The sequence below is a fragment of the Podarcis raffonei genome, chromosome 11 (genome assembly GCF_027172205.1).
Source record: "Podarcis raffonei isolate rPodRaf1 chromosome 11, rPodRaf1.pri, whole genome shotgun sequence".
Classification (NCBI taxonomy): domain Eukaryota; kingdom Metazoa; phylum Chordata; class Lepidosauria; order Squamata; family Lacertidae; genus Podarcis; species Podarcis raffonei.
The window spans coordinates 15,495,648-15,522,322 of record NC_070612.1 but is presented as its reverse complement, the minus strand read 5'-3'; the positions used below and the strand labels follow the sequence as shown (position 1 = coordinate 15,522,322).

Below are 26,675 nucleotides of genomic sequence, written 5' to 3'. Positions count from 1 at the left end.
CCTGGTTCCCTGTAGCTTTGCTTCTCGCAGTGAGGGAACTGCCAGAAGGCCCTCAGCGCTGGATCTCAGTGTCCGGGCAGAGCGATGGAGGTGGAGACGCTCCTTCAGGTATACTGGGCCGAGGCCGTTTAGGGCTTTAAAGGTCAGCACCAACACTTTGAATTGTGCTCGGAAACGTACTGGGAGCCAGTGTAGGTCTTTCAAGACTGGTGTTATATGGTCTCGGCGGCCGCTCCCAGTCACCAGTCTAGCTGCCATTTCCCCACTTTCAGTATTTTACTCCTGCCCTAGAAAAAATCCCGCATCCTCCCATGTTCAAAAGTCCATTCTGCCTCGTTTCCGCATTAATCTGCCATTTTGTTCACCAGCTAGCAGCGGTTCTCCAGATGTTGTTGGACTACAACTCCCATCATCCCTGACCACTGGTCATGCTAGCTAGGCATGATGGGAGTTGTAGTCCAACAACATCTGGGGACCCACAGGTTGAGAAACACTGAGCTAGGGGCTGTGCCCCTGCTCACCTGCTCCCACCTCTAACAAACCTCCAAGGTCTTCTCCTTCCCACCCCATGCAACTAATAAACTCACTTTTCACCTTCCCAACCCCATTTCCGAAGCCACTTCTTTCTTCTATATCTCTGCAGCTCCACTTTGCACCCCTGTTTTCATCTTCACCTCCAGGCCCAGGCCTCCTCTCCCTCCTTTTCTGCATCTTCCCCCCACTTTGCACACAAACCACCCCATGAAAACCTCCTGTATCCTCCTCTTTGCACACATTGCAACTGCTAAGCACCCTTTCCCACTTCTGCCCAGTTATGAAGCCACCTCCTGCTCCTATTTTTCAGGCCCTTTCATGCTGCTGCTTTCATCTTCAACCCCATTGCCATACTCCCTACTGCATCCTCTTTCTTGCAGCTCCTGGTGCACCCATTCCACTCTCCTTTTTCCTCCACCCTCCTTACTTTTCTCAACTCTTCCTTGCACACAGATCAGTTTTCATGCCTCCTTCTCCTCCTGTTCTTCAGCTTCCTTGGTACCCACCCACCCATGCTGAGATATGTTACTGTATCTTTAAGATGAATAGAACCTTAAAAGCAAGGCTGTCCATTAGCTTGTTCAGTTAAAGAAGGTTCCATTCAGCTGACGGACATTGTGTGTGTGTATATATATATATATATATATATATATATATATATATACGGGCGTTTGCATTTTAATAAAATATCTCTTCTATATTACTACAATGCACCTGGAACTTTGTGTTGAAGACAATTGAGGCAACAGTAAAACTGCTAGCACATTTGCAAAGCTAAGCAGGGTCCAGGGTGCTTTCAAATTGGATGGGGAACCAGCCTGGATAGTAGCTTCATTGGTTAGAGCATGGTGGTGACAACACCAAGGTTGCAGGTGCGCTCCCAGTAAGGGACAGCTGCATATTCCTGCATAGCTGAGGTTTGGATTAGGTCAGGCATGGCCAACCTTGGCCCTCCAGATGTTTTGGGACTACTACTTTCATGATCCCTAGCTAGAAGGACCAGTGGTCAGGTGTGATGGGAATTGTAGTCCCAAAACATCTGGAGGGCCAAGCTTGGCCATGCCTGCATTAGGTGATCGTCAGGATCCCTTCCAACTGCATGAGTGTGTGTGTGTGTGTGTGTGTGTGTGTGTTGAAATTTCTGCATTGTAGGGGTTGTACTAAATAATAATAATAATAATAATAAAATAAAAACAACAATAACAACAACAACAACAACAATTTTTATTTATACCCCGCCCTCCCCAGCCAGACCCAGGCTCAGAGCGGCTAACACCAATAAAATCACAGTAAAAAACATGATAGAGGGGGGGAACCAATTTAAAATACAGGTTAAAATGCAATTTAAAATGCAGCCTCATTTTAAAAGCAGCCGATAAATCAAGACCATAAAGGGAGGGAAACATAAGGGTCAGACTGAGTCCAAACTAAAGGCCAGGCGGAACAGCTCTGTCTTGCAGGCCCTGCGGAAAGATGTCAAGTCCCACAGGGCCCTAGTCTCTTGTGACAGAGCGTTCCACCAAGTCGGGGCCAATACTGAAAAGGCCCTGGCCTTAGCTGAGACCAATCTAACCACCTTGCAACCTGGGACCTCCACAATGTTATTATTTCCTCCGCAGGGCATACCAGGAGAGGCAGTCCCCTAGGTATGTGGGTCCTAGGCCACTTGGGGTCCCTTGCAACTCCATGTTTCTATGAACACATGGTTCCAAGAGTAAAATATACTTTGTGGAGGTACCATGGAATATTAGAGGGTTCCACAGCCTTTATCTCTCTCACTTGAGGCAGCTGAGAAATGGAAAAGAGAGAACTTTGAAACAGCCAGTTTGTTCCTTTCTTTTCCCTAAATCTGCCGCAAAAAGGAGGCTGCCTCACTCTGCCTAGTGGAAGAGACCATCTTGGTGCACACAGCCTGCTTACTCCAACTGCGCTGCGACCAAATGGTTGTCTCCATTCCTTCCTCCTATTCCCAGGAACATAAATCGAGAACAAAAAGGGATCCAGAAGAGTTGGCAAGATTCCAGGTTGCCCACAACCTGTGAGCCTAAGTGGAGCTGAGCCAGGTGTCTGAGATTTTTATTTTTCTCACACACACCCTCCCTCCTCAGAAAATAAAGGCCACTCTGCAGAATTCTCCCAACATATCACCTGTCTCTCTATTTCCCAACCCTAGGCATTGCCATTCCCCACTTACAATGCCCCAGAACATTGTCTGTTCCAGGGCTTTGCAGAAGATTCAAAATGGCGGCCACACCACCACATGCAGCAGTACTTGCGGCACATACAGGTTTGCCCCCTGAGAAGGGGGAATGGCGAGTGGCCTCATGATGAATGGCCAGGGCGGTGGCCTCACTCTGTGCAGTGGTAAGGATGCCCCTCATAACTGGACACATTTAAAGGGCATTTGACAAACTCATGGAGGATAGATATGGGCAAATCTCTGTTTCTCTCAATTTCTCATTTTTTCAATCTTATGTCCAGTCCTCCAAATTTCTACATAAGTTTGTGGTGTGTGTGTCTGTGTGTATGTATGATTTTTCCTATTTTTTGTATGTAAAAATTGTATTTTTGTATGATTGATTATGTAATTTCTATATCGTTTAATGTATTAAGGATACCACCAAGCGGTGTGCAAAAAACTGAAGCAACAACATATGCGGTCCTGCCTAATATACACATTTTTGCAATATACACATTTTCCCCTGGTGCGACTTTGGGAGTTACTTTCATGAACATGTCCATTTTTATGCACGCTTTAACCAAACATGTGAGTCAGGTAGGTCACCTTTAAATGTGAACTGAATAAAAATTCCCCATGGCTAGGAGCCAAGACATCTGCATCCTACCTCCAGAATTGCTCATGTCCTGAATTTGGGCTTCTAGTTAGTCTGAACCAAACGAGTTCTCTTCTTATGCTGTACAGGGAGGGGGGTGGAAATCAGTGTTGGACGTTTACATTTGGTCTGTGAGGATCCTTTAAAAATTACCACAAAATTGAAACAAACCACATTCCCACTTTTTTAATTTAGGAAGTCCTCTTAGCCGCTGTCCATCTTGCAAGCAAGCGCAGAGCCACAGTGGAGAAATGTGAGGCACCTCCCAGGGCGACTTGCTCTGAGGATGAGAACCGGCCGACAATCGCACATCTGCAGCTAACTCTTTCCTATTGTCGGAGCTGCAGAATTTGAAAACACAGCGATTTTATTTTCCATTATCTCTGTTACCACATTTAATGGGGCTGAGAAGCTTTTAAATAAAACACCCCCTCCCGGGGCCCTCCCTCCTCTCGACTCCCCCCCCCCCCGCCCCCTCAACCCGCTTCCTTGGGCACAGGGTGCTTTACACACTCTGGAAATTGTGGCAATTAACGTTTCTCATTAGGAGAAGGAGCAAGCTCACAAGCCCCCTCATTGTCTCCTGCGGGGGGATGGTTCAATAAAGAGTGAGCAAGCCGCTTCTTTCAACATTTCCCACTCATTGTGGGCAGACAAAGCCAGGCCTCTAATTATATTTTCACAATCTGTGCGTATCTTTAAGGGGCCTGTCAGAAACAAGCTCGTCATCTTTTGTTCAGCCTCGTTTCAGGGAGCTTTTTAACCTCAGCTATTTCTCAACATCCCTCGCTGGCGCGGAGGGCCAGGGTCCCAACAATGGCGCTCCCATTTGCCGACTTGAGAGCCTTCTTTCTCAGGGAAGAATGGGAATCACTGTATTTTGAAAACAGCCTCTCTCCTCCTCCTCCTCCTTCCTCCTCCTCCTCCTTCTGAGCCCTTCGGCCTTCTCCATTCTCTTGTAACCAAGTGGAGAAGCCCGGAGCAGCCGGCAAACAACGAACGTGTTTGGATGGCTTGCGGCATAACCAAGAAGCACTCAGGGGAGCCACTCCTGAACGCAGGATCTGGTCTTTAAGGGACGATGGGTTTCAGCATAAACATTGTCCCTCCCTTGGCCTAATATATAATAAACCAACATTTGGAGATACTGGAGAGATGAGATTTATGCTACAACCCACCACCACAGCTTCCCATCAAATGTTGGTCATATATAGGTAAAGGGTAAAGGGACCCTTAGTCATTAGGTCCAGTCGTGGACGACTCTGGGGTTGCGGTGCTCATCTCGCTTTACTGGCCGAGGGAGCCGCCGTACAGCTTCCAGGTCATGTGGCCAGCATGACTAAGCTGCTTCTGGCAAACCAGAGCAGCGCACGGAAACGCATTTACCTTCCCGCCAGAGCGGTACCTATTTATCTACTTGCACTTTGATGTGTTTTCGAACTGCTAGGTTGGCAGGAGCAGGGACCGAGCAACGGGAGCTCACCCCATCGCAGGGATTCGAACCGCCAACCTTCTGATCAGCAAGCCCTAGGCTCTGGGATTCCCAGTGCTGCTTGGTTATTTATCAGGAGTTGAGCTTGTCATTGGTACTGAACAATATTGCAACCCACATACAAAGGACTGCAGGACCTCCTAGGCATGCAAGATGTTCTCCCCATCTCTGAATGGGATTGTGCACTCCAGGGGTGAACTTTGGTCATTCAAATTTCAGTGGAGGCCAAAATTCGACACCCCTTGGCCCTTCCATTCTGTGCATCCCTGCTACTGGACCACCTAGTACTTCTCTCCCATCTTTCACGTGAGAGGAGACTACTTTTATATGACAGCAGGTCCTTGGCCTTGGATTGTGTGCACATAAAACTAGCTTCGCCTACTCGCTCCCAACTACAGAATCATAACATGCTTGTTACTGCACAGCCTCAATGCCTGTCAGTGCTGGCATCAGATATAAGCCTCAACCTCACACCCTGGTGGTCACCACAGACTGAAATTGTTGCCACCAACGAACAACAATGCTACACAAATTTTTCTTCGCAGTTCCCCCTAATTTACATATTTATTTACACATTATTTGGCTGGGAAACTATGTCACAAAACCCAGAGAAGTGCACATTTTGAAGGATAGTCGCGTTTCGGTTTGCCCAACTGTTTCCGAAGGTGAAAATTAAGTATCGTAGTTCCGCATTATAATTTCAAGGCATATCGGATTTCTCCTCCTAGTCAGTTTATGAAACCAGTTTACAGAAACAACAGCATACAGAATAAAAAACTATACTCAAATAACTTACTTCTGACTAGACAGGTGTAGGATTGCACTGAGTGCAAAAAGTCTTCTGAAGGTAGGACTCGTGGAACAGTTGTCTGTGAGCAGAACAGGACTTCATCCCCACAGCTTTCTGCGTGCCCCCCAGTCTGATCCAGAGGGTTGGCTCTGTTGGGCATCCCTCCAGAGCTGATTTTAGGATACACATCAAGGGCTACCATGAGCGAGGAGATAGGCTAGGAGAGGTGCCATTGTGCAAGCAGAGTTTTACTAGAGAGACATTGGACATCACCAAGAGAACAGTCATTTACATACAGAATAATAATAAAAAACCCAACAGGTGCTTTCCTCCCTGCACACACACACACCACTTGCACTGAGCTGACAGATGTATAAATAAATGTTTATTTCCATTCAGAATAAATTCATTTCAATATGTGAAGGCTGGGGAGGAACGTCAATGTCCGGTTCTCCGCCTTTTCTTGATTTTACGTGCATTTTTATCCAGTACATCCGTGTGGATTCTTACACATTGTCCTGTTGCGTTTTAAGATCCTATTTGTAGGGGATTTATTTTCTTTATTTTCTTTTTTTCTTTCCCCCCTTTTTTTGTAAATATCTTCTCCTTAATTGGGTGCTGAGTCTAATAATCCTGCCTCAGCTTGTTAACTGTACAATGGCAGTCAAAGTTAATGACCCATTAGTGATTAATTCCTTAACCAGCATCTAATTGCTCACTGTAAAACCTTTTCTTAAAACGGGATTAAATCATCTGGATCCTTAACCACTTCTTTGCTCTAAATTCGCTAAGGCTCTTAACCTGGGCCTCCTTCCTTGAGTCTCCTGTTTCCTCTTTCACTTAAAACTCTCTTCAAGCAAAGAGGGCAAGGTTTTAAACATTCGGAACAGAACGTTTGAAAGCCAAAGAAGACTGTAAAGAAACAATGGGAAATAATCAGAAATGAAACTTGCTGAAAATGTAGGCTTTCTTTCTTTCAGTCTTCCCTAAATCCTAATTCAAACTGGCCATCCGGCAAAAAGGCTGTTTAATTTCTCTACCCGGGTGACCCATCAGTAAAACGTTTCTCATTTTAAATATTATTGAATGCTCACTGTTATGATGTGTGAGTGGTTGGGTATTCTAGTGTTGAGCTTGAGCAGGGATTGATTCTGTGACAGCACCAGAAAAAGGAAAAAAAATGGGTTACGGGGGGACAGAAGGGACAATGTATATTTCTAGGTGTGTGAGAATGAAAAATGACAGCATATGTTAATGACTGGAGTTAAGAAATGGGGTGGCAAGTGGGATGGATGAGGCCCTTGTTTGGGGGGTACTCGCCCCCCCCCATTACCACCTATGGATTGATTTGACTCACTTCTGGCTACGGAGATACAGAGCTATTGAATTAGGAAAAGTCCTGCAAGGTTTCTGGAGGCCTAAAATTTTCCGTATAGATAGATTGTCCTGGCTAATCCCTCCCAAATGCGAGAGGGTGCTTCTGCTGTTGCTTGGGTTCATGTAGGTAATGCTGTACATTTGGCAGCAGAGGAGGTAGACAGGAACATTTCCGGTAAGACTCCCGAACAAAACTGTATTTGGGTGGGAAAAGAATAACGAAAACTATGCAGCTAAAATTTTGAGCACGTTCATCTCGTTTGTTGAGATCAATGGGAATTAAAAATTCTTAACCTTTGGGTGGGTCACATCCAAGGTTTTTCAAAGGGTAGCTGCAGGGGTAGTTTATTATTTCCCAGTTATGGGATGCGCTGCTTGTTGTACATATGTAGGAGACCAGGGGCATGGGCCAACTGAAGCGAAAACACATCTCAATCTGTGAAGGCGCGCCATGCCTTTAAAGCACATTCCAACCACCCAAATAATGCTGGGAACTCTAGTTTCCTCCTCACAGAGCTACCACTCCCAGCACTCTTATTGAACTACAATTCCCAGGATACCTTGGGTGTGTGTGCTTTGAATGCACTTTAAAGTCATGGTGTGTACCCATTAATTCCTACAGGAAAAGTTATGTGCAGGCAGACAGAAATCAATAGTTCTTAAAAGCACTGAATTTTGACCGGATTCTATCCCCGCCCCCCAATTGTTTGTTTATTCCTTCTTCTGTGTCTGTTGCTTGGGGTTCTTTAGCACATTCTTTTGCTGGCACACTTGAAAGCCCTCTGCGGCTTTTAAAGCCTGGGTCACGTTGTCTCTCCATTTTAAGGCTTTCCAATTTGGGGGGAGCAACAGTTGTGGTTCCTGCTCACAAGCAACCCTTCTGAAGGCTGCAGGAATCAATGGAATTGGCAACATGCTCTGTTGCTGTGTGACTGATTGTGTCTTTACCTGCCTCCTTGACAAGGCAACCCGGGAGGAACATAGGCAGTCAAAAGTCTTCGTGATCTGCTTAACTCTGGATCAACATTCAAGCACACTTTTGCAAAATCAAACATTCGCTGGGGAGGGAAATTTATGCCAGCAATCCTGCACACACAAACACATGTACGCACCTGATTTTCCCACACAGGAAAGATATATCCAGAGCATGGAAAAAAAGACAAAGATGATGAACTCTTAAGAACCATAAGTAAGAGAAAAGACTCAGAGGAGGAAAGTAGCTTTAAGGCATTAATCTGAGCTGAACTTCCCAAGGTCAACAAGACGCCTGTCGGTTTGATAAAGGTACTTTCCAAACTTAGTCTTTTGATGATGGAGCAAGACACAGATCATCATGCTTTAAAACAAAACCATAGTCCGTAGGGCCTCTTTGTGCTTCAGTGCCATGTAAATAAGAGCTAAATCCATATGAAGGACACAAGAAGACCCCTAATACCTAGTTCAGTGTCCTTTTCCCCATGATGGACAGCAAAGCAGATGGTCCCAGGTCCAGCCCCTGGCCTGAAAAATATCTCAGGTAGCAGAAGTTTTAGACTTGTGATTATGAGATCTTTATTCTTACTATTATTACTGCCGTGCTGCTGTGATTCGTATTGTGCCATCAAAATCATCGCTAATGATTCAGATTTGTGCACAAAACGGCTTTTCCTAAATGTATATTCCAGCGAGGATACGTTGGCCAAGATTGCCACCTGGTGGAATATAAGAGAAGTTCACCAGAACTAATGAATGGTGTTTGATCCAAGTTGCCAAAGTTTTAATCAAGGAGGGAAGAAGGAATTGAAAGCAAAGACAAAAACCAGAGGAGATGCATTCCCTTCTGAAACTGAGGTGGGTGAAACTAACCCTTTCCTTACCTTGTCCTGTCTACTTTGCAGGTAGAAGTAAGGGCAATCTGTGAAGTAGTGAAAAGATGATAGATAGATAGATAGATAGATAGATAGATAGATAGATAGATAGATAGATAGATAGATGATAGATGATAGATGATAGATAGATAGATAGATAGATAGATAGATAGATAGATAGATAGATAGATGATAGATAGATAGATGATAGATAGATAGATAGATATAGATAGATAGATAGATAGATAGATAGATAGATAGATGATAGATAGATAGATAGATAGATAGATAGATAGATAGGTGATAGATAGATAGATAGATAGATAGATAGATAGATAGATAGATAGATGATAGATAGATAGATGATAGATAGATAGATAGATAGATGATGATGATGATAGATAGATAGATAGATGATGATAGATGATAGATAGATAGATAGATGATAGATAGATAGATAGATAGATAGATTGATTCTGGAATCATCTCAGCTCTCTCCCTCAATAAACATTCAGGAAAAAAACCAAACTATTTCTCTCTGAACATTTTGTGCACTTTTTTAAAAAAAGAAATTCATTCAGACATGGGAAGCTACTGACTCATACCCTCCAACATTTCTCTCATGAAAACAGGGACGGATTATTATTATTATTATTATTATTATTATTATTAATACTTCACCTCTCTGACAGGGTTGCCGCAGCCACTCTGGGAGGCTTCCAATATATATAAAAACGTAATAAAAATCAAACAGTTAAAAACCTCCCTATACAGGGCTGCCTTCAGATGCCTTCTAAAAGTTGTATAGTTATCTCTTATCTCTTTGGCTCAGAGGTCATATAACTCCATAGCCTCAAACATGTCTCCAATGAAAATAGAGACATCCTAATGAAAAGTGGGACATTCCAGGATGAAAACAGAAACCGGGATAGCTTCTGTAAATCCTGGACTGTCCCTGGACAATAGGGACACTTGGAAGATCTGCAGGCTGGGCAAATTCAGAGGCTTCCTAAGGCCTGCCTGGGACGGAGGTTGCATAATCCTGTTTCTGTCTACACCTGTTTTGGCCCTGGCACACAGGGGCTTAACAGGATAGGCCCCAGCCACATAACTTTGGAAGTGCCCAGTTGAAGCCCCTTGGTGTCACTCTGTGTGGCCCTTAGAATTCTCCCCAGGCCGCACCTCACACTGCTCCTGCTTTAACAGCCCAAGTGTCTCTGCTTGGCTGGCATAAGTGAAAAAAATAAAATGTGGCCATTAAGGCCACCTCCCACATCTCACTTAGTAGGTTAGGCCCAAGCAGGAGTGCAAGGTTAGAGCAGGGTGAGAGGGTAACTAAAGGAGAAAAGACCTGTTGCCACAGTCCTTTAATAAAAACCATTTCTTGTTTAACTCCTCCGACCTGCTCATTATTCAATAGCAAAATGTTGTAAGTTGCCTTGAAGTGGACTCTGAGCTGAAAAAGGTGTCCCAGCCCCCAAAGTATAGTGTGGTCATGCGCCCTGATTTACAGAGCATCGTCTTCCGTTTGAATTGCTACCTAGTCCCGGTCTGTTTTAAAGAGAGAGAATCCTAAAACAGGAGTGCAAGGAACTTGCCCATCAACAGTTGGCAGCAGACAGAGCAGGTACACAGGTCAGCCCGTCACAGTCTTCTCCACTATGGTGAGGTGTCTTATATTTCGATTTAAAACAATCTTTTCTAAATTTGCACCTATACATGTGCATTAGCAGATGCAGATCTGTGTCCTTGTTTGTCTTATGAGTGTGTGTTGGGTAAGTAGCCACACTGAGCAACTTCAACATGACACTCTCCTGCACTGAGCATGTTCTCAAGAGAGGCACTCTAGACTCAACAGTGTTTACAGTGTTGCTTCTAGAAGTTTCCGTTAGGCTCTGGGATTGTGACTGACATTTGCTTATCTTGGCGGATTAGTCCTGATCTGATTACAGTGTTTACTGTTAGCACTGCTAAAGCAAGAGGCCTCTCAACAAATCTTCCTCCCCATTTCTTTGTGTTTGAAGAGTTGTTGGCGAGGCGCAATTTCTCTCAAAGAGAAAAAAGCACACACCTTTGCAATATCAAATTGACCCAGGTCCTCTCCAGACATCCTTTTCTATCACACGTGCATGATTGTTTGTGTTCCTTATGCTATTAGGGACTGATCCCACTAGCAATATCATTTGCACCCACAAACATTTTGGGTGGGCGTACTGCTTTGTTTCCAGGCTGCCGAAACCCTGTAACGCTTTGTGCCACAAATGTTTGTGTCTGCGTGGGTGTGTTGCATAACAATGTCTCCAGACAAAAAGATATGTGGTAGCAGCATTGGAGACACCTTGCAAAGCAAACAGTATAAACAAGCTGCAGTATATATCGCAGGATACTTCATTCTCCATTCCCCCCAACAGTGTCTGTTTCTTTAACCTGCTGATACCAGAAATTCTGCGGCTAGTAGGTATGCTCAGTCTTCACTGGGCTTTCCCCCATTTTTTAAGAAAAGTATTTTCTGACTTCTGTAAACCTGAGGGTTCCCTCAAGTGTGCTAATCCATCTTTTCCATTTCTCGGGGGCTCCATTTTGACTGCATCGCTGTCGGCACTCGCCACCTGAGCTCGCTGCTAGGAGGAGTGATTTGAGAACAGAAGGGCTCCCTTGCCAAATCAAATCAATGGCACCGTTGAGTTCAGCTTTCAGGGGTTTTTGTTTTGTTTTGTTTTTGTTTTATTAAATATTTTCTTGGTTTACAAAAGTATGTGCAATGTCTCCCTCTCTCTCTTTTCGAGTAACATTTTTTTACAGATCAGTTTCATTTGTTGAGACATTAGGAAGAAAAGGGGGAAAGAGGTGGAGGGGGGAAGGTGAGTGGGGTCAGGTGGCGATGTTTCTATTTTACTTAATATATGTGGGGTTTTGTGTCAGCGTCGCTTGTGCAGGTTCTCTGCTATTCACTTATATTTCTTTGGTGGTGAGAGAGGTTGGGGTTGGCCTAGGGTGTGGTTGTTTGTTTGTGGTTGGCTGTGGTGGTCTTTGTTTTCGTGTGTGAGTGGGGTGGGTGGGTGTTTTGGATCAGATTCGCCATATTGATTTGTATGCTGTTGGTGGATTCTTATCATTGTCTTGTTGGGCTGTGTATGTGATAAAGGGGAGCCATACCAGGGTGAAGGCGTCTTCTTCTATTTGTCCCCGTGTCCGTTTCAGTTTATTGGTTAATTTTTCTAGTACAGTGGTACCTCGGGTTAAGTACTCAATTCGTTCCTGAGGTCCGTTCTTAACCTGAAACTGTTCTTAACCTGAAGCACCACTTCAGCTAATGGGGCCTCCCACTGCTGCCGCGCCGCCGGAGCACGATTTCTGTTCTTATCCTGAAGCAAAGTTCTTAACCTGAAGCACTATTTCTGGGTTAGTGGAGTCTGTAACCTGAAGCATATGTAACCTGAAGCGTATGTAACCTGAGGTACCACTGTAAGGCTGTTTCCCATACTATTTGGTACCATTGGTCCATGCTTACTCCTGACAGGTCTCTCCAGTGTCTGGCTATGATGTTTCTGGCTGCTGAAAGTAGGTGGGTTATGAGCAGCTTTCAGTTTTCAAGACTGAACCGTTCTGGAAATTCACAAGCCCCAGAGTATTGCACGCAGTTTTCACTGGGTGATTGTTTTATTACGTTTCATCACTGTTGCTGTGCTTTATGAAATGTGTTGTATAAATCAGGTGCTAAATAAAAGGTGGTTGGGGGGTCTGTGCTTCTCTGTGTTCCTTCTTTAGGAGAAGCACGTTCTCCATGTGCAAAGCAGGGGGCGGGGGCTCCTTTGTGTGGGCTCTGGGGCTAACAAAAGCCCTGCCGCATCAACCCTGTGGCTTCCCACTGTAGCCAGCCAGATACCTATGAGAAGTCTTCAAGCAGAAACTGAGCACATTAGCACTACAGTGGTACCTCAGGTTACATACGCTTCAGGTGACATACGCTTCAGGTTACAGACTCCACTAACCCAGAAATAGTGCTTCAGGTTAAGAACTTTGCCAGAAATCGGGCTCCGGCGACGCGGCAGCAGCAGGAGGCCCCGTTAGCTAAAGTGGTGCTTCAGGTTAAGAACAGTTTCAGGTTAAGTACGGACCTCTGGAACAAATCAAGTTCTTAACTCGAGGTACCACTGTATTTGGCGACTCCTATCAACTGGTATTCAGAAGCATCTTGCCTCTTACAGTGAAGGTGGAACATAGTCATTGGGGTTAGTAGTCAGTGATAGACTTCTGCTTCAGGACTTTGTCTAACACCCCTTTGAAGCCATCCCAGTTTGTAACCCATCAGTGCCTCCTGCACTTATGTGAGGAAGTACAGTGATACCTCGGGTATCACTTCAGAATGCTTCAGAATGAGAACAGAAATCGTGCAGCGGTGGCACAGTGGCAGCGGGAGGCCCCATTAGCTAAAGTGGTGCTTCAGGTTAAGAACAGTTTCAGGTTAAGAACGGAACTCCAGAACTAATTAAGTTCTTAACCCGAGGTACCACTGTACTTGCTTTCTAATCCAACCCCCTGCAATGCAGAAATACAGCTGTCCTGTGCAGGGATCGAACCTGCAACCATGACAATTATCACGCTCTAGGCGACTGAGCTATCCAGGCAGACATTTCAGTTGTTCTTTTCTGAACCTTTTCCCATTCTACAATTTCCTCTTTGGGTGGACCCAGTGACCCAGAACAATGCACAGTATTCCAGACGCAGTTGCATCATAGATTGTATAACAGCGTTGGTTTTCAATGCCTTTCCTGATTATCCCTAGCATGGAATTTACCTTTTTCACAGCTGCCGTTCGCTGGGCCGGCACCTTCGTCAAGCTATCTCCCAACAAGGTCTCATTCCTCACCAGTCGCTGCCCCGTGGACATATACAGTGGTACCTCGGGTTAAGTACTTAATTCGTTCCGGAGGTCCGTTCTTAACCTGAAACTGTTCTTAACCTGAGGTACCACTTTAGCTAATGGGGCCTTCTGCTTCCGCTGCACCACCAGAGCACGATTTCTGTTCTCATCCTGAAGCAAAGTTCTTAACCTGAGGTAATATTTCTGGGTTAGCGGAGTCTGTAACCTGAAGCGTATGTAACCCGAGGTACCACTGTTATGTGAAATTGAAAATGCCCTCCAGAGAGAGGTATGCTTTTTAACTTCATTGTTTTAAAAACCTATCCGCCGTTTTATAAATCTAGTCGTCATTTGTTTTATAATCTATTTTTCCCTTTAAAATTTCGTTTCAGACTTCTATGTACCATTTCACAGGGCAGTTCATGCCTTTTAAAGATAAATGCATCAAAACACACACACAAATAGGCGTGCATTTATTATCATACATGTGGTTCCTTTGTTTTTGTACGCCACCTTTCCTCTATCATGGAGCTCCAGGCAGCTTACAAAAATGGCCCCCAGAAATTCAAGCCTGTACCGACCTGCTTTGCTTCAGCAAGACTGCAGCATCACCTGCATTTCAGACAGATGAAAGCACTAACCTCGGAATCTTTCCTTTTTTAAACATATTTGTTTATTGTGAATGTTGAAAAACATCGAATGATTGTTAACACAAAAGACGAGGCGATTGGAGGGAGAGGAAATGGCAAATTACCGTCAGAGAACTGGAAGACCCTTCATCAACAATTATGCAGAACAGCTTTTGCCAACCTGACGCCCTCCAGGTGTTCTGGAGGGTGCCAAGGGTGGCAAAAGCTGTTGTACAAACAAAGCCGTTCGAAAGAGGGAAAAGGCTACTCAGATGGAAATAAACACCGCCAAAGAGTGTCGTCATGATTAGGAATACAAGTGAGCTGGTTATTTTTACGCCAAAGGGAGAGGAAATAAATCTTGCTTAACACAAAAGATAATATTATTATTTTTAAATCAGTTATCATATACAATAAAATGCTTGTGAAACCAATAGTCTCTTTCGCAAAGATATTATTCTATGCCTTCGGTGCTGGGAGACAGTTGCTTCAACTGGGAGAGGCTTCTTTTCTATCCATCGCTTGCAGCAGATAATCCATCATCTAATGAAAACACAGAGAGAAGAAGAAGAATAACAGTGAGAGGGCAATCTTGACAAAAGCCGCTGCAGTGATGGGTGCAGAGGTCATACGTCCCTCAACCAGCTTTTTCCCAAGATGTTTCACTGCTGGAGGTGAAGGACTTCCACAAACAGGAGCCGACTGGGTGGCTCCTCACATTTCAGTGGGGCAGACTAGGACTGGTAGGGGTGGGGAAGGCCAGAAGACCGAGAACAGGTAGTGCCAGAGCCACCCACTGACTACTTGTAAGCAGGGCCGGATTTAGGTCTGATGAGGCCCTCAGCTACTGAAGGTAATGGGGCCCTTTATAGGTCCAGCTGTCCTTTGTCAACAACAAATTGTCACTGTTTTTTTGTGTTGAATATATGCTATATGGTAATTTATGGACCTAATAGGTATCTCTAGCCACTTGCACATAACAAAATAATAATAATAATAATAATAATAATAATAATAATAATAATAATAATAATTTATTTATACCCCACCCATCTGGCTGGGTTTCCCCAGCCACTCTGGGAGGCTTCCAACCAAATATTAAAATACAGTAATGGCTCAAACATTAAAAGCTTCCCTAAACAAAATAGGTATTTTATCAAAGTAATTGCTGAACTGATATACAATGAAGAAGAAGTATATTAATAGTGAAATATAATTAAGAAGTATGTTAATAGTGAAATAATTATTAAGCTCTAACTTAAAATGATTTTTTATTCCTAACAAACTTAACAATGCAAACACATTGGCATTTGGCAATAACAAAAATTCCTTTATTTGTTTTTTATATTTTGGAAATGTACATGCAGTTGTTTTTACTTTAAATTTTGTTGGGGGCCCCAAGAGAGTGGGGCCCTAAGCTATAGCTTGTTTAGCTTACACGTAAATCCGGCACTGCTTGTAAGGAAGGCTGGCGTTGGATAGGAGTTGGTTGAAGGCAGACAGGCAGTGTATTGGCCCATTTGCCCTATATAGACCAGCCTCCACTAACATCAGCGCTGGTGTGACAGGAGAGCATTCTCCACCAGACCTGAGGCAGCAGGACAGAGTAGGAGGACCAAGAGTGACCATGTGGCAATCACTGTGATTGGCATCCACCTGTCTCAAGAGACAACGGCATGGCCCCATGGGGGTGAAGTCGAACCACCGCGTTAACAGCACTGAAGTGACCTACCTCCTCAGAGGTCAAGCTTGGGCAGTGTGTATGGAGTCTTTTAATGAACTGAACAGAGTGGAAGATTATGAGTCACGGGGCTAGGAAGAGTCAATGAATATATCAGTGCTTATCTTATCTTTCGGTTGCTATTTTGTCAAGGTTGTTAACATTGTTTTATAGATTATGACCACCGTAGTACTTTGAGTAATCCTATAATATGACTTTTGTTGCGCTGTTTAGCTTATCTTTTCCAAGTTGTGACTGTAATTGTTTTACTGGTGAATTGTAATTGTTTTCACTGATGGTTTGTTAACTACTCTGTCTAGTTTATGTCGCATTTGCGGTGTTCTATTATGTTATTGTTACAGTGGTACCTCGGTTTTCAAACGTCTCCGTTGACGAACATTTTGGTTTTTGAATGCTGTAAACCTGGAAGTAAATGCTTCGGTTTTCGAACACGCCTCAGAAGTCGAACATGCCATGTGGCTTCCGTATTGAGTTTTCCGTATCGAGTTTTCAGTTTTTGAACATTTTGGAACTTGAACGGTCTTCTGGAACTGATTACGTTCGAAACCCAAGGTCCAACTGTATTTATTGTTGGTAAGCCACTTTGCGATTTGGTTGAATGAAAGAAGCATATCAATATACCGTATTTTTTGCTCTATAAGACTCACTTTTTCCCTCCTAAAAAGTAAGGGGAAATGTGTGTGCATCTTATGGAGCGAATGCCAGCTGCGCAACTATCCCAGAAGCCAGAACAGCAAGAGGGATTGCTGCTTTCACTGCGCAGTGATCCCTCTTGCTGTTCTGGCTTCTGAGATTCAGAATATTTTTTTTCTTGCTTTCCTCCTCCAAAAACTAGGTGCGTCTTGTGGTCTGCTGCGTCTTTTAGAGCAAAAAATACAGTAATTAATCATTCAACAGATGGGGATAGCTAAGCGACTCGGGAGGAACAGCCAGGGGCTGCTACTGCTGCCCCACATCTCTCATCTCCTAACACAGTTGCTTCACTATAATAATAATAACAATAACACACACATCCCACTTCCACAACATATTTAAAAGGGCATCGGGTGTCAATCAGCCAAAGGCCTGGTTAAAGAGGAACATTTTTGCCTGGCACCCTTAAGGTGTATAATGAAGGCGCTGGCCGAACCATGTCGGAATAAAGTCATTACTTGGGGCTGTAGTTCATTTACTGCCGCCCCAAGCACAAATCAATCAGTTTTTCTAGAAAATTAAATCAAAATAATCGGAAAGGGAGAGCTGTTTCCCCCTTGGTGTAGCAAGCTTCCCAGTACCTCATGACAGTAAGTTATTTATGTTTCAACAAGCTAAAAAATGGCTTTGTGTAAATTGGGAAGTTAGGAATCTGCTCCACAGGCAAGAGTTCCAAGATCCAGTCTTTTGCTATTTCTAGGGCACTTCCAGATTGTCACTATTTTCAGGGTGGGATTCAATTACATACCATCAAATTCAGCTTGTGCAATTATAGTTGACTGGGAGGTCCTCACAGCCCCATTTAGGATTCTAGGTAATGCTTGAAAAGCTGTTGATTTTTTTATTGGGGAGCAGTTGTAGCTCGGTGGTGGAGCATCTGTTTCGCATGCACAAGCTCCCAGGTTCAGTCCACAGCACCTCTGGCTTGGTAAATCCCTGCTTGAAATCTTAGAGACCCAATGCTGGTCAGCAGAGACAGTGCTGAGCTGGATGAACCAACGGTCTGATTTAGCATAAGTTACCTCCACAGAGTTAACTGTTAAACCACAGAGCCTAGGACTTGCCGATCAGAAGGTCGGCGGTTTGAATCCCCGTGACAGGGTGAGCTCCCGTTGCTCAGTCCCTGCTCCTGCCAACCTAGCAGTTCAAAAGCACACCAAAGTGCAAGTAGATAAATAGGTACCGCTCCGACGGGAAGGTAAACGGCGTTTCCGTGCGCTGCTCTGGTTCGCCAGAAGCGGCTTAGTCATGCTGGCCACATGACCCGGAAGCTGTACGCCGGCTCCCTCAGCCAATAAAGCGACATGAGTGCCGCAACTCCAGAGTCGGCCATGACTGGACCTAATGGTCAGGGGTCCCTTTACTTTTTTTACCTCCCCACATGTTCCTATTTTGAGGCTCAACTTGCTGACATTCTCAGATGTATTTTCACCTCTGCTGAACCATGTTTGGCATGTTTGTTTGAAGGAAGCAAACCAAAACGAAACGAACTGTGACAGGAAGCTTCCCATGTTCAAATTGTCAATGAAAGCATCAGAAGTGCTGCAGCAAGGATCATTCAATTTGTAACTCAAAGGTTAACTCTGTTATCAGTAAGTCAGCTAACCAATAGGGGGATGGTGGAAGTGTTGCTTAGCAACCAGACAGAGCAGCTTGACATTTACTGAGGCAGCAAACGCTCCAATTGGCTGTGCAGTTCTCAGGGAAATTTCCCTCTGTGTGTTTGGCTGAATGTTTCCCTGCTGCTTACAAGGCCTGAACTAAGAGAGACAAAATCCCTCTGCTCGTTCCTCCTCAAATTATACACTTTGTTCAGTTTGCTCAGTAAAGTGTTATCAGGATTTCTTTCCTCTCTGGACTCCATTATTGAAGTGACTTTTGTCAACACAGAGATGAAGGCAAGCGTTTGCACTTACGTCTTTGAGGCTGCTGTTGTCCTCTGCCTCCCAAGCGCTCTTGACAGGAAACGGAGATTCTTCCCTAAGAACCTGAGCACTTTGGTTTTCGTTCCCCTCAAGAAGCCGGAGGAACTGCTTGAATGTTTCCTCCCAGTGCAGATAGTCTCCCAGTTGCTTGGCATTATCGGGTAGCAAAGAGAAAGGTGACTCATTTCGTTCTTCATATATGTTAGGGAAATCTCCGCTGCTCTTTTTGCCCATGAAGTGCCCTGCAAGAGGAACCAAAATGCCATGAAAGTGGTGCCAAAAGTCACAGAACTGTAGATTGTCCAACCCCTGCAATGCAGAAATCTTTTTGCCCAATGTGGAGCTCAAACCCACTGTTATATACTGAAGTTCTCACCCTGGGCCAGCAGGGGGATACTGTAGATAGTTTTCACTCAGGTCCACATATGCAAATAAGGGATTGAAAGTGACGTTCAGTGATTGGATAGTTACAGAAAATGGTTACTGTTGCGTTCTAGTGGAGCTCTATAAAAGCAGGCTGGCTGAACCCTTCAGTTCAGTTCTGTTCTGGCCTGTGAATAAACAAGAGCTGTTGAAGAATCGATGTGTCGTCTGATATGTTCACCCACAACTTAACTCCCATGACCCTGAGATTAAGAGTCTCATGCTCTAAAGACTGAGCTATCTGCTTCATGCTGTGAATGCCTGAATCAGACAGAAGTGCATCAAAGTTGGTACCCTCATAAGAGTACCAGGCTAGCAGAGTGGTGATGGCAGCCATTGTGAAATTATTTAGGGTGCTTCTGGGCACAGGTAATCCAGTCTAGGAAGACATTATTTGTAGCTTTTGAAGCCCTACAGAAACATGCAAAAATTATGGGCTAAAATAGACATGAAATACCTTTTCCTGACTTTAACCCTATTCCTGCCGGCCACCTTGCCACCTTTGGGCTCATCTACACCTTCGGTTGCCGCATATTTTGATCATATTGTGCACCAATTAATTTTTCCCAGGTGCGAGGGCTATCCTCATTGTTCCTCGGCTGTGCCGTATGAAAATCCGATCTTACCTGCTGACTCGTATCTTATCCGAATGCACAGAAAATCAAGAGGCAGATTTTGCTCAATTGAGCTTCAGTTCAGTGGGTAAGGTCAAATTTTCAGAAGGCATAGCTGCAGAACAAGAAAAATTCTCGGACCCTGGGCAACTAATCAGAACACAATACGATCAAACACAGGACGAGCGAAAGTGTGGATGAGCCCCATGATGACCTCCCCCAAGCTGCCTTCCCCCACCATAATGTCCCTGAAAAAGACACATATATCTAGACAGCAGGAGGATAAAAGCAGAGTGGGGGGGTGGTTTTGATGGCTGGTGGGGAAAGGGTGAAGCGCTTCCATTTCCCCAGCAACTCCTCTGCTCATCAAAAGCAAAGCCTCTCTTGGAGCTTGTTCTAGTTAAATCAATGTTACTTGCAACTACCTATGTAAAGTTCTGTTGGGATGAGCCGTGTTCCCATCATATCATTTCTACTCTCCGGAATAAACTGTCGCCTGTCTCCAGGCAGTCAGTATCATCTCCTGCAACTGCAATAGGTGCTGGTGGTGTCGGGAGGTTAATACCACCATGTTAAGGGGGTTGCAGCCAACTATACTTATAGGTAGTCTCTCTTTGCCGGATCCAATGCTTGAAGTTGCATGACAGGGGCGTCGTGACAGACACCACACCAAGGTGGCAAGCAGGGCAACCACAACTGCAGAGATACCTGCAGGCAGTCTTCATGGACTGTTCAGCACTCTTAGATATTTTGTCATGCAGTCATGGGCGTGAGAGGAATTACTCTCAAACAGAGAAAAGCCGCAGATTCACAGATGTGAACCAATCCTGTGATTTCCTGGTTCCCTCCCTCTCTCTCTCTCTCTCTCTCTCTCTCTCTCTCTCACACACACACACACACACACACACCTCTTCTGTAAATCCATGCACTCAGTTATGGAAGGCTGGAACTGTCTGCATGGAAGAAATATGTAAAAGCATGAATGAACCATCTCAAGGAGAAAAGCAAAGAGGCGGCAGATACTTGTGCACAGTACAGATGTGTGGAGGAGGAAGAAGAAAAGGAGGAGGAGGAGTTTGGATTTGATATCCCGCTTTATCACTACCCGAAGGAGTCTCAAAGCAGCTAACAATCTCCTTTCCCTTCCTCCCCCACAACAGACACTCTGTGAGGTGAGTGGGGCTGAGAGACTTCAGAGAAGTGTGACTGGCCCAAGGTCAGCCAGCAGCTGCATGTGGAGGAGTGGGGAAGCGAACCCGGTTCACCAGATTACGAGTCCACTGCTCTTAACCACTACACCACACTGACTCTCACTGGATGCTACAGATAAAGGGGGAGGTGGCTTAGAGAGATCAATGCAATATTTCACAAGCTATTTCTAATGGGGAAGGGCTATGGCAGAGCAGAACATTCCAGGTTCAATCCACAGCATTTCCAGCTACAGCTCAGAGGACCTATCTCTGAAAACATGAAAACAGCTGCCAATCAGTGTAGGCAGCAGTGCATTAAGTGGACCAGGGCTCTGATTGTGCATAAGGCAGCGTTCTGTCTTCGTAATGGCAGGAGAGACAAGACATCAATTTTATAAGAAGATGTAGGGACCAACTTGTCAGGGATCCTATTGTTCATCTAGTACAGGGGTCTGCAACCTTTAAGACAAAAAAAGCCACTTGGACCCGTTTCCGAAGAAAAAAACTGGGAGCCGCAAAACCGGGAAGGTGACGTCGGGACAGTGCGTGACTAACGCACGCACCGCCCCCATGCGACGTCACAGCCAGTACAGCGCCCGCCACAGTGGGGAGTGTCGGGACGCACAATGCCCCTCCTCCCCTTGCTAGTATCCGCCCCGGAGCCGTGGCAAAGGTGTAAAAGAGCCACGCGGCTCCGGAGCCGCGGGTTGCAGACCCCTGATCTAGTACAACCTTTGCTCCTTACAATAGGATATCCTGAAATTAAAGCAGCTCTAGCAGATGCCAGTGCAATGACAGCCTAAGAAAAACCCTGATAGTTTAGACCAGGGATCTATCTAGTCCCGCATCCTGTTTCCAACAGCGGCTGGCTGGCCAGATACATGAATGGAGGGCAATAGTGCTCCCTGATTGGTTTGTCCTCAGCACCTGGTATTCAGAGCTATACTCTCTCTGTCAATGGAGATTTCATTTAGTTCTCCTATATCTTAATAGAAAACTCAGTTCTCTTGCGTTTAGAACCCTATGTAGCTCAAATGGCAACACCATCCACAGTTCATCAGTATGTTTTAGCAAGCTTGGGGCCACCCCAAGTACCTCCCTCCCACTCAAAAAAAAAAGCTTGAGGGGGGGAAACCCAAGTGAGGGGTGTTTAATAGCAGCCGACTGAGGACCAAAGATGTTCATTTGGCACAGAATAGAGTTGAGGAACAGGAAATGAAGGAGCAGGTAGGAATGGAGTATCCTGGCAAAAGGCATGACAAGCTGATTGGCTGGGACATTGAACAGGTGCACTCCACACTGCAATGTTTTGCTGACCCACTTGTCAGGACGGAAAAGACCCAAGGGATGGAATTCTTCTCCGTCGAACCTAGTGGCGGTTATGACTACAGGGTAGCAAAGTCCCCCCCCCAAAAAAATAATATTTAATGACCTGCTGTGCGAAGTCGCAATTTCTTTTCCAAAACATGAAAATAAAAATCAGCAGCAACGCATCTGCCTGCACACGGAATAGATTGACACGGACAGGATGGAGGGGATAACGTGATGCGGCGCTGGAGCGAGGCAGCCTAGAGGGGATGCTCTCTGGAAACGGGAGGCATTGCGTCGCCAGGATGGGTACCGAGTTTGGCTGGGAGGAAAATGATAACGGACGGATGGATGCTCTCCAAGCCAGCTTTTCAAAGTTGGGGGAAAGTACAAGATCCCTCCCTCCGTCCCTCTAAAACTCACTCTCCTTCCCTCCGCTCAACCCTCACTCCCTGAATGCTACTCGCTCCCCCTCGGGGCTGATGCTCACTGTCAAGCGCCAACCGCGGCGTCGGGGTGGGGAGAGAAAGCGCGCGCCACACACACACACACATATTTGGCGACCGTGGGCGCCCAGCAATTCGTGCGTACTCACCCACAGCCCAGTGGCTGCCCCGGGGGTAGACCTTGGCCATCGGGGACGCCCCCTCGCTGCCTTGCAAGGGCGCGGCGCGGACGCCACGTCCCTCCAGCAGCAGCGCGAAGGCGAAGAGACCCAGGAGCGAGAAGAGCCCGCGGGGCTTCGGCAGCAGCTGGAACTCGGGGCGCGCCATGGTGCGTTCCGGGCTTGGCCTCGACGGGGCGGCTCTGCGCTCTGCTTGATCAAGGGCAGCGGCGAGTCGCGGCGGAGACTGAGCGCGGCGCTGCTTCTGCCTCCTCGGCCGGGACCTGCCTTTATATGCAGGCTGGGCGAGGTGGCAGGAAAGGTCAAGCCCTTAACGCCTCCCCTCGAGGGCGCTGCTGGAGCAGCGCCTCTCCGCCCGCCTGACTGGCTGGCTGGCTGGCTCGACGGCGAAAGCGCAGCCGAGCGCTCCTCCTTCCTCTGACGCCCACCCGTCCAGCCATTACTGCTTCAGTGCTACCCTCTGGGGGAAGGTTCCCCCACCCCACTCTCCCCCGCCCCGTCTGTGGCTTCAGCAGCTGCACGGCAGGCTGACAGCACCAGTCTGACAGGTAAAGCTACCCCCCCCACACACACACCGCTCAGATTCAAGGATGGATAAAACGGCACCTGGAGAACTTCTGCCTGTTGGAAAACAGCGCCCGTCAGAAATATGAGAGCCCCATGGCAGGCGAGGGGCGGGATAGCAATTCTGAATAATGCCAGAAGGGGTGGCGTCAGCTCCCAAAGCTCAGCCTTGTGAAGTCCTCCTAAAGAAGAGGGTGCCTCTGAAACAGTGCAGAGTGTCGTGCCCCACTCACACAAGCAAGCGCTTACCTCTAGAAAGCCGGGGGGGGGGGCACTGTCCTGTCAGAAAGAGCCTGAGGAGGGAGGAGACCCCTGGTATAGGGTGGTATAGAAATGATGATGATGATGATGATGATGATAATTCCAGCTGAGGTACGTATATCAAGGCTTAGCCCCAGACTAGATTTCGGTCCTGATAAGTCCTAATAAAAGGGAAGTGTTCCTCTGAACATGTGCCAAGTGCATTTCTCTGACTTCTGAGGGGAAATCGCCCACTGCAGGTAAGGGTGTATTGAAAGCTAAGGGCTTCTGTCCACTCTCATTTTAGCAAGAAGTGCTGGGAGGAGACCAGTGGCGTAGCGTGGGGTGTGGGGGTCCGTGGCCCTGGGCACATTGTTTTGAGGGGGTGCAACCCGGTGCCCCACGAAAGGCTCCCTCATTGAGGTTGGAGCTGCAGGAAGGGACGCTGGGGCTCAGCCGGGCCTTTGGGCCCTGGCTCCGGGGTGCAAGAGAGCTGCGGAGGCAGCTTCCTCCCACGACAGCCCAATTAATATTTAACGGGAGGGACTTGAAAAGGGCAGGTGCCGTGACACTAGAAGCCTGATTTCTGTATTGCGTGAGATGGGCATCCTGATAAGGTGGCATCTCCGGGAAGCCCTCACCTGCAGAGTGCAGTGGCGGATTGGGTATTTTAAGGGGTGGGGGAGATCTTACAGGCATCCTGATCCCAAGCTGTATAGGGCTTTATGCAGTAAAACCAGCACTTCGAACTTAGTCCGGTAGCTAGTTGACAGCAATTTAATATATATATATTATGGAGGCATCCCCCACCTCCCAACTAAACAGTCCAATGAGGGCTGAGTATTCTCAGTTGTCCTGGAATGTTGCATGTCTGTTAGAAAAGGGAAACTGGAAATTGTGGCAGGGGTGAGAGATTGGGATGTCCTGTTTGGAGGGAACAGTTCACTGAACCGGGGTTTTCCTATTTGGAGGGAGTTTACACTGCAACTGTTTGTTGCAGATCACACTTGCCTTTCTTGCTGGGAAAGCATGTATGTAGGTTTTCCCATTTACCAAGCCCACCGCCAGCTGCTCAATATTGTCCCCTCTGCTGAATGGTAGGGAAGATGCCCGTAGCTCAACACAGCGCATTCGTTGCATGCTACATAATGTCTCAGATGCAGCCCTAAGTGGGGATTTCTGGGGCACAATGAGGAAATGCCCTCTGAGAAACTGAGGAGGGGCTGCTAGGCAGGTCAAACAGTGCTGAGCTTTACAGACCAGAGGTTCAGTTCCGTATAAGTCCATTTTATACGGCCATGCAGTGGTAGAGCTAGACTACAGGGCACAAGTCCAGGGTGACCGGGGTGCAATTTTGTTTCATCTAGCCTCAAATCCTTGCCCATTCCAACAGTTCCTCTCTTGGTTAATTTCATGCTTAATTTTTGCGCTTAATTTCTCCAAGATTGCGTCTTCTCGGTGGTGATGTTTTTATAATTTATTACAGGCCTGGCACCAGTTCTGAGGGGAAGCCAGATTTCACGGCAGCCTCTTCTCCTTCTTCCTTTTGCACATCAAACGCACCCTGTTGCAAGCTCCTGATATTTTCTGATTAATGCGCAAGCCCTCCCTCTCACTGCTCTGCCCTGTGCCATTCATTCATATCTCCCCTATTCACGAAACAAACAAACAAACAAAAGCTCTCAATGGGAATGAAACATGCTTTGCCTCGTCTAAAGCAAACTCCATCTCCCCCTCCCCATTTCAGGACCCTCCTCGTCCATAAATGAAGTGGGAATCTTTGTTTCCCCCTCTGGTTGGTGAGACTTGATAAGGCCTCCGACTTCTGTTCCCTTATCAAAGTAGGGGGAAGGGGCTCTTTATTTGGAGAATTACTGGTGCTGATAACTCCAGGGATATTCACACGTGAACACTCTCGCCTCTGATTGATGAAGCCTCGTGCACTCTGTTATTGTATCCTGCGTGCATTTATTACGCCTGGAGCCTTTGAGAGATACCGGGGAACACCTCTGCGGACACCCACCACATGCCCCTGTATGTTGATGTTATCTAGTTTTCCAAACCCATCTTTCATTTTGTGCTCCCCTCCGCCTCTCACCAACACATTTCTTCTGCATAGAAACACAGGCAACTTTGCTCCAGGGGATCCTGGCAGTATCTTCGCCAGCACGTTGCTTCCCTTATTAAATCTGCACCAAATTCTTCTCTGCGTCGTGGCTGCAGTTCTTTGTAGTTCTGCAAAGTTGAGACACTGCTCTATCGGTGCCCTTGTCTCGTGGAATGCCCTCCCATCAGATGTCAAGGGGATAAATAACTATGCAACTTTTAGAAGACATCGGAAGGCACAGTACAGGGAAGTTTTTAATGTTTGATGTTTTGTTATGCTTTTACAAGGACACAAATACAAGAACACAAATACAAGAACACAAATACATTTACAAATACAAGAACACCATTGATGGGGCAATTCACATGTGCTTTCCCCAACCAACGATCACTCTATTAATTTTATTTTTTTCAGAAAGCAAGTCGTGTTGGGGAAATGAATAGGCTTTCCTTAACCTGAATCAGACCCTATTTTATATGTTTGATATCTTCAAATATCTTAAGGGCTGTCACCTGCAAGAGGTAGGTGTTGGGCTGCCGTAGTCAACCAACTTAGGTGGTCTCTAAGGTGCTACTGGAAGGAATTTTTAAATTTTGTTTCGACCTGGAAGAGGGAACATGCTTGTTTTCTCCTGCTCTGGAGAACCAATGGCTTCAAGATACAAAAAAAGGAGATTCCGACTAAACATTCAGAAAAAACTTTCTGACAGTAAGAGCTGTTCGGAAGTGGAACAGACTCCTTCAGGACATTGTGGACTCTCCTTCCTTGGAGGTTTTTAAGCAGAGGTTGGATGGTCATCTGTCATGGATGCTTTAGCTGAGATTCCTGCATTGCAGAGGGTTGGACCAGATGACCCAACTCTAAGATTCTGTGATAAT

The 26,675-nt window shown here is 46.0% G+C and overlaps 1 protein-coding gene across 1 annotated transcript; it reads right to left on the bottom strand.

The window, feature by feature from the left end:
• Positions 1-14,388: 14,388 nt before the first annotated feature.
• On the bottom strand, positions 14,389-23,254 carry GRP (gastrin releasing peptide). The gene is made up of 3 exons (XM_053408549.1): positions 22,857-23,254; positions 18,718-18,968; positions 14,389-14,910 (listed from the first exon to the last, which is right to left on the bottom strand). Exons 1-3 carry the CDS (start codon positions 23,032-23,034, stop codon positions 14,857-14,859), a joined length of 483 nt encoding a protein of 160 aa, XP_053264524.1. The 5' UTR covers positions 23,035-23,254; the 3' UTR covers positions 14,389-14,856.
• Positions 23,255-26,675: the final 3,421 nt, after the last annotated feature.

Excerpts from the sequence above, each read along its gene's own strand:
- GRP (XM_053408549.1), bottom strand. The coding sequence starts at position 23,034 with ATGGCGCGCCCCGAGTTCCAGCTGCTGCCGAAGCCCCGCGGGCTCTTC. Across the intron at positions 18,969-22,856 it reads GGGCAGCCACTGGGCTGTGG|GGCACTTCATGGGCAAAAAG; the intron begins GTGAGTACGCAC and ends TTCCTCTTGCAG. Across the intron at positions 14,911-18,717 it reads ACAACAGCAGCCTCAAAGAC|ATGATGGATTATCTGCTGCA; the intron begins GTAAGTGCAAAC and ends TGTTTTCATTAG.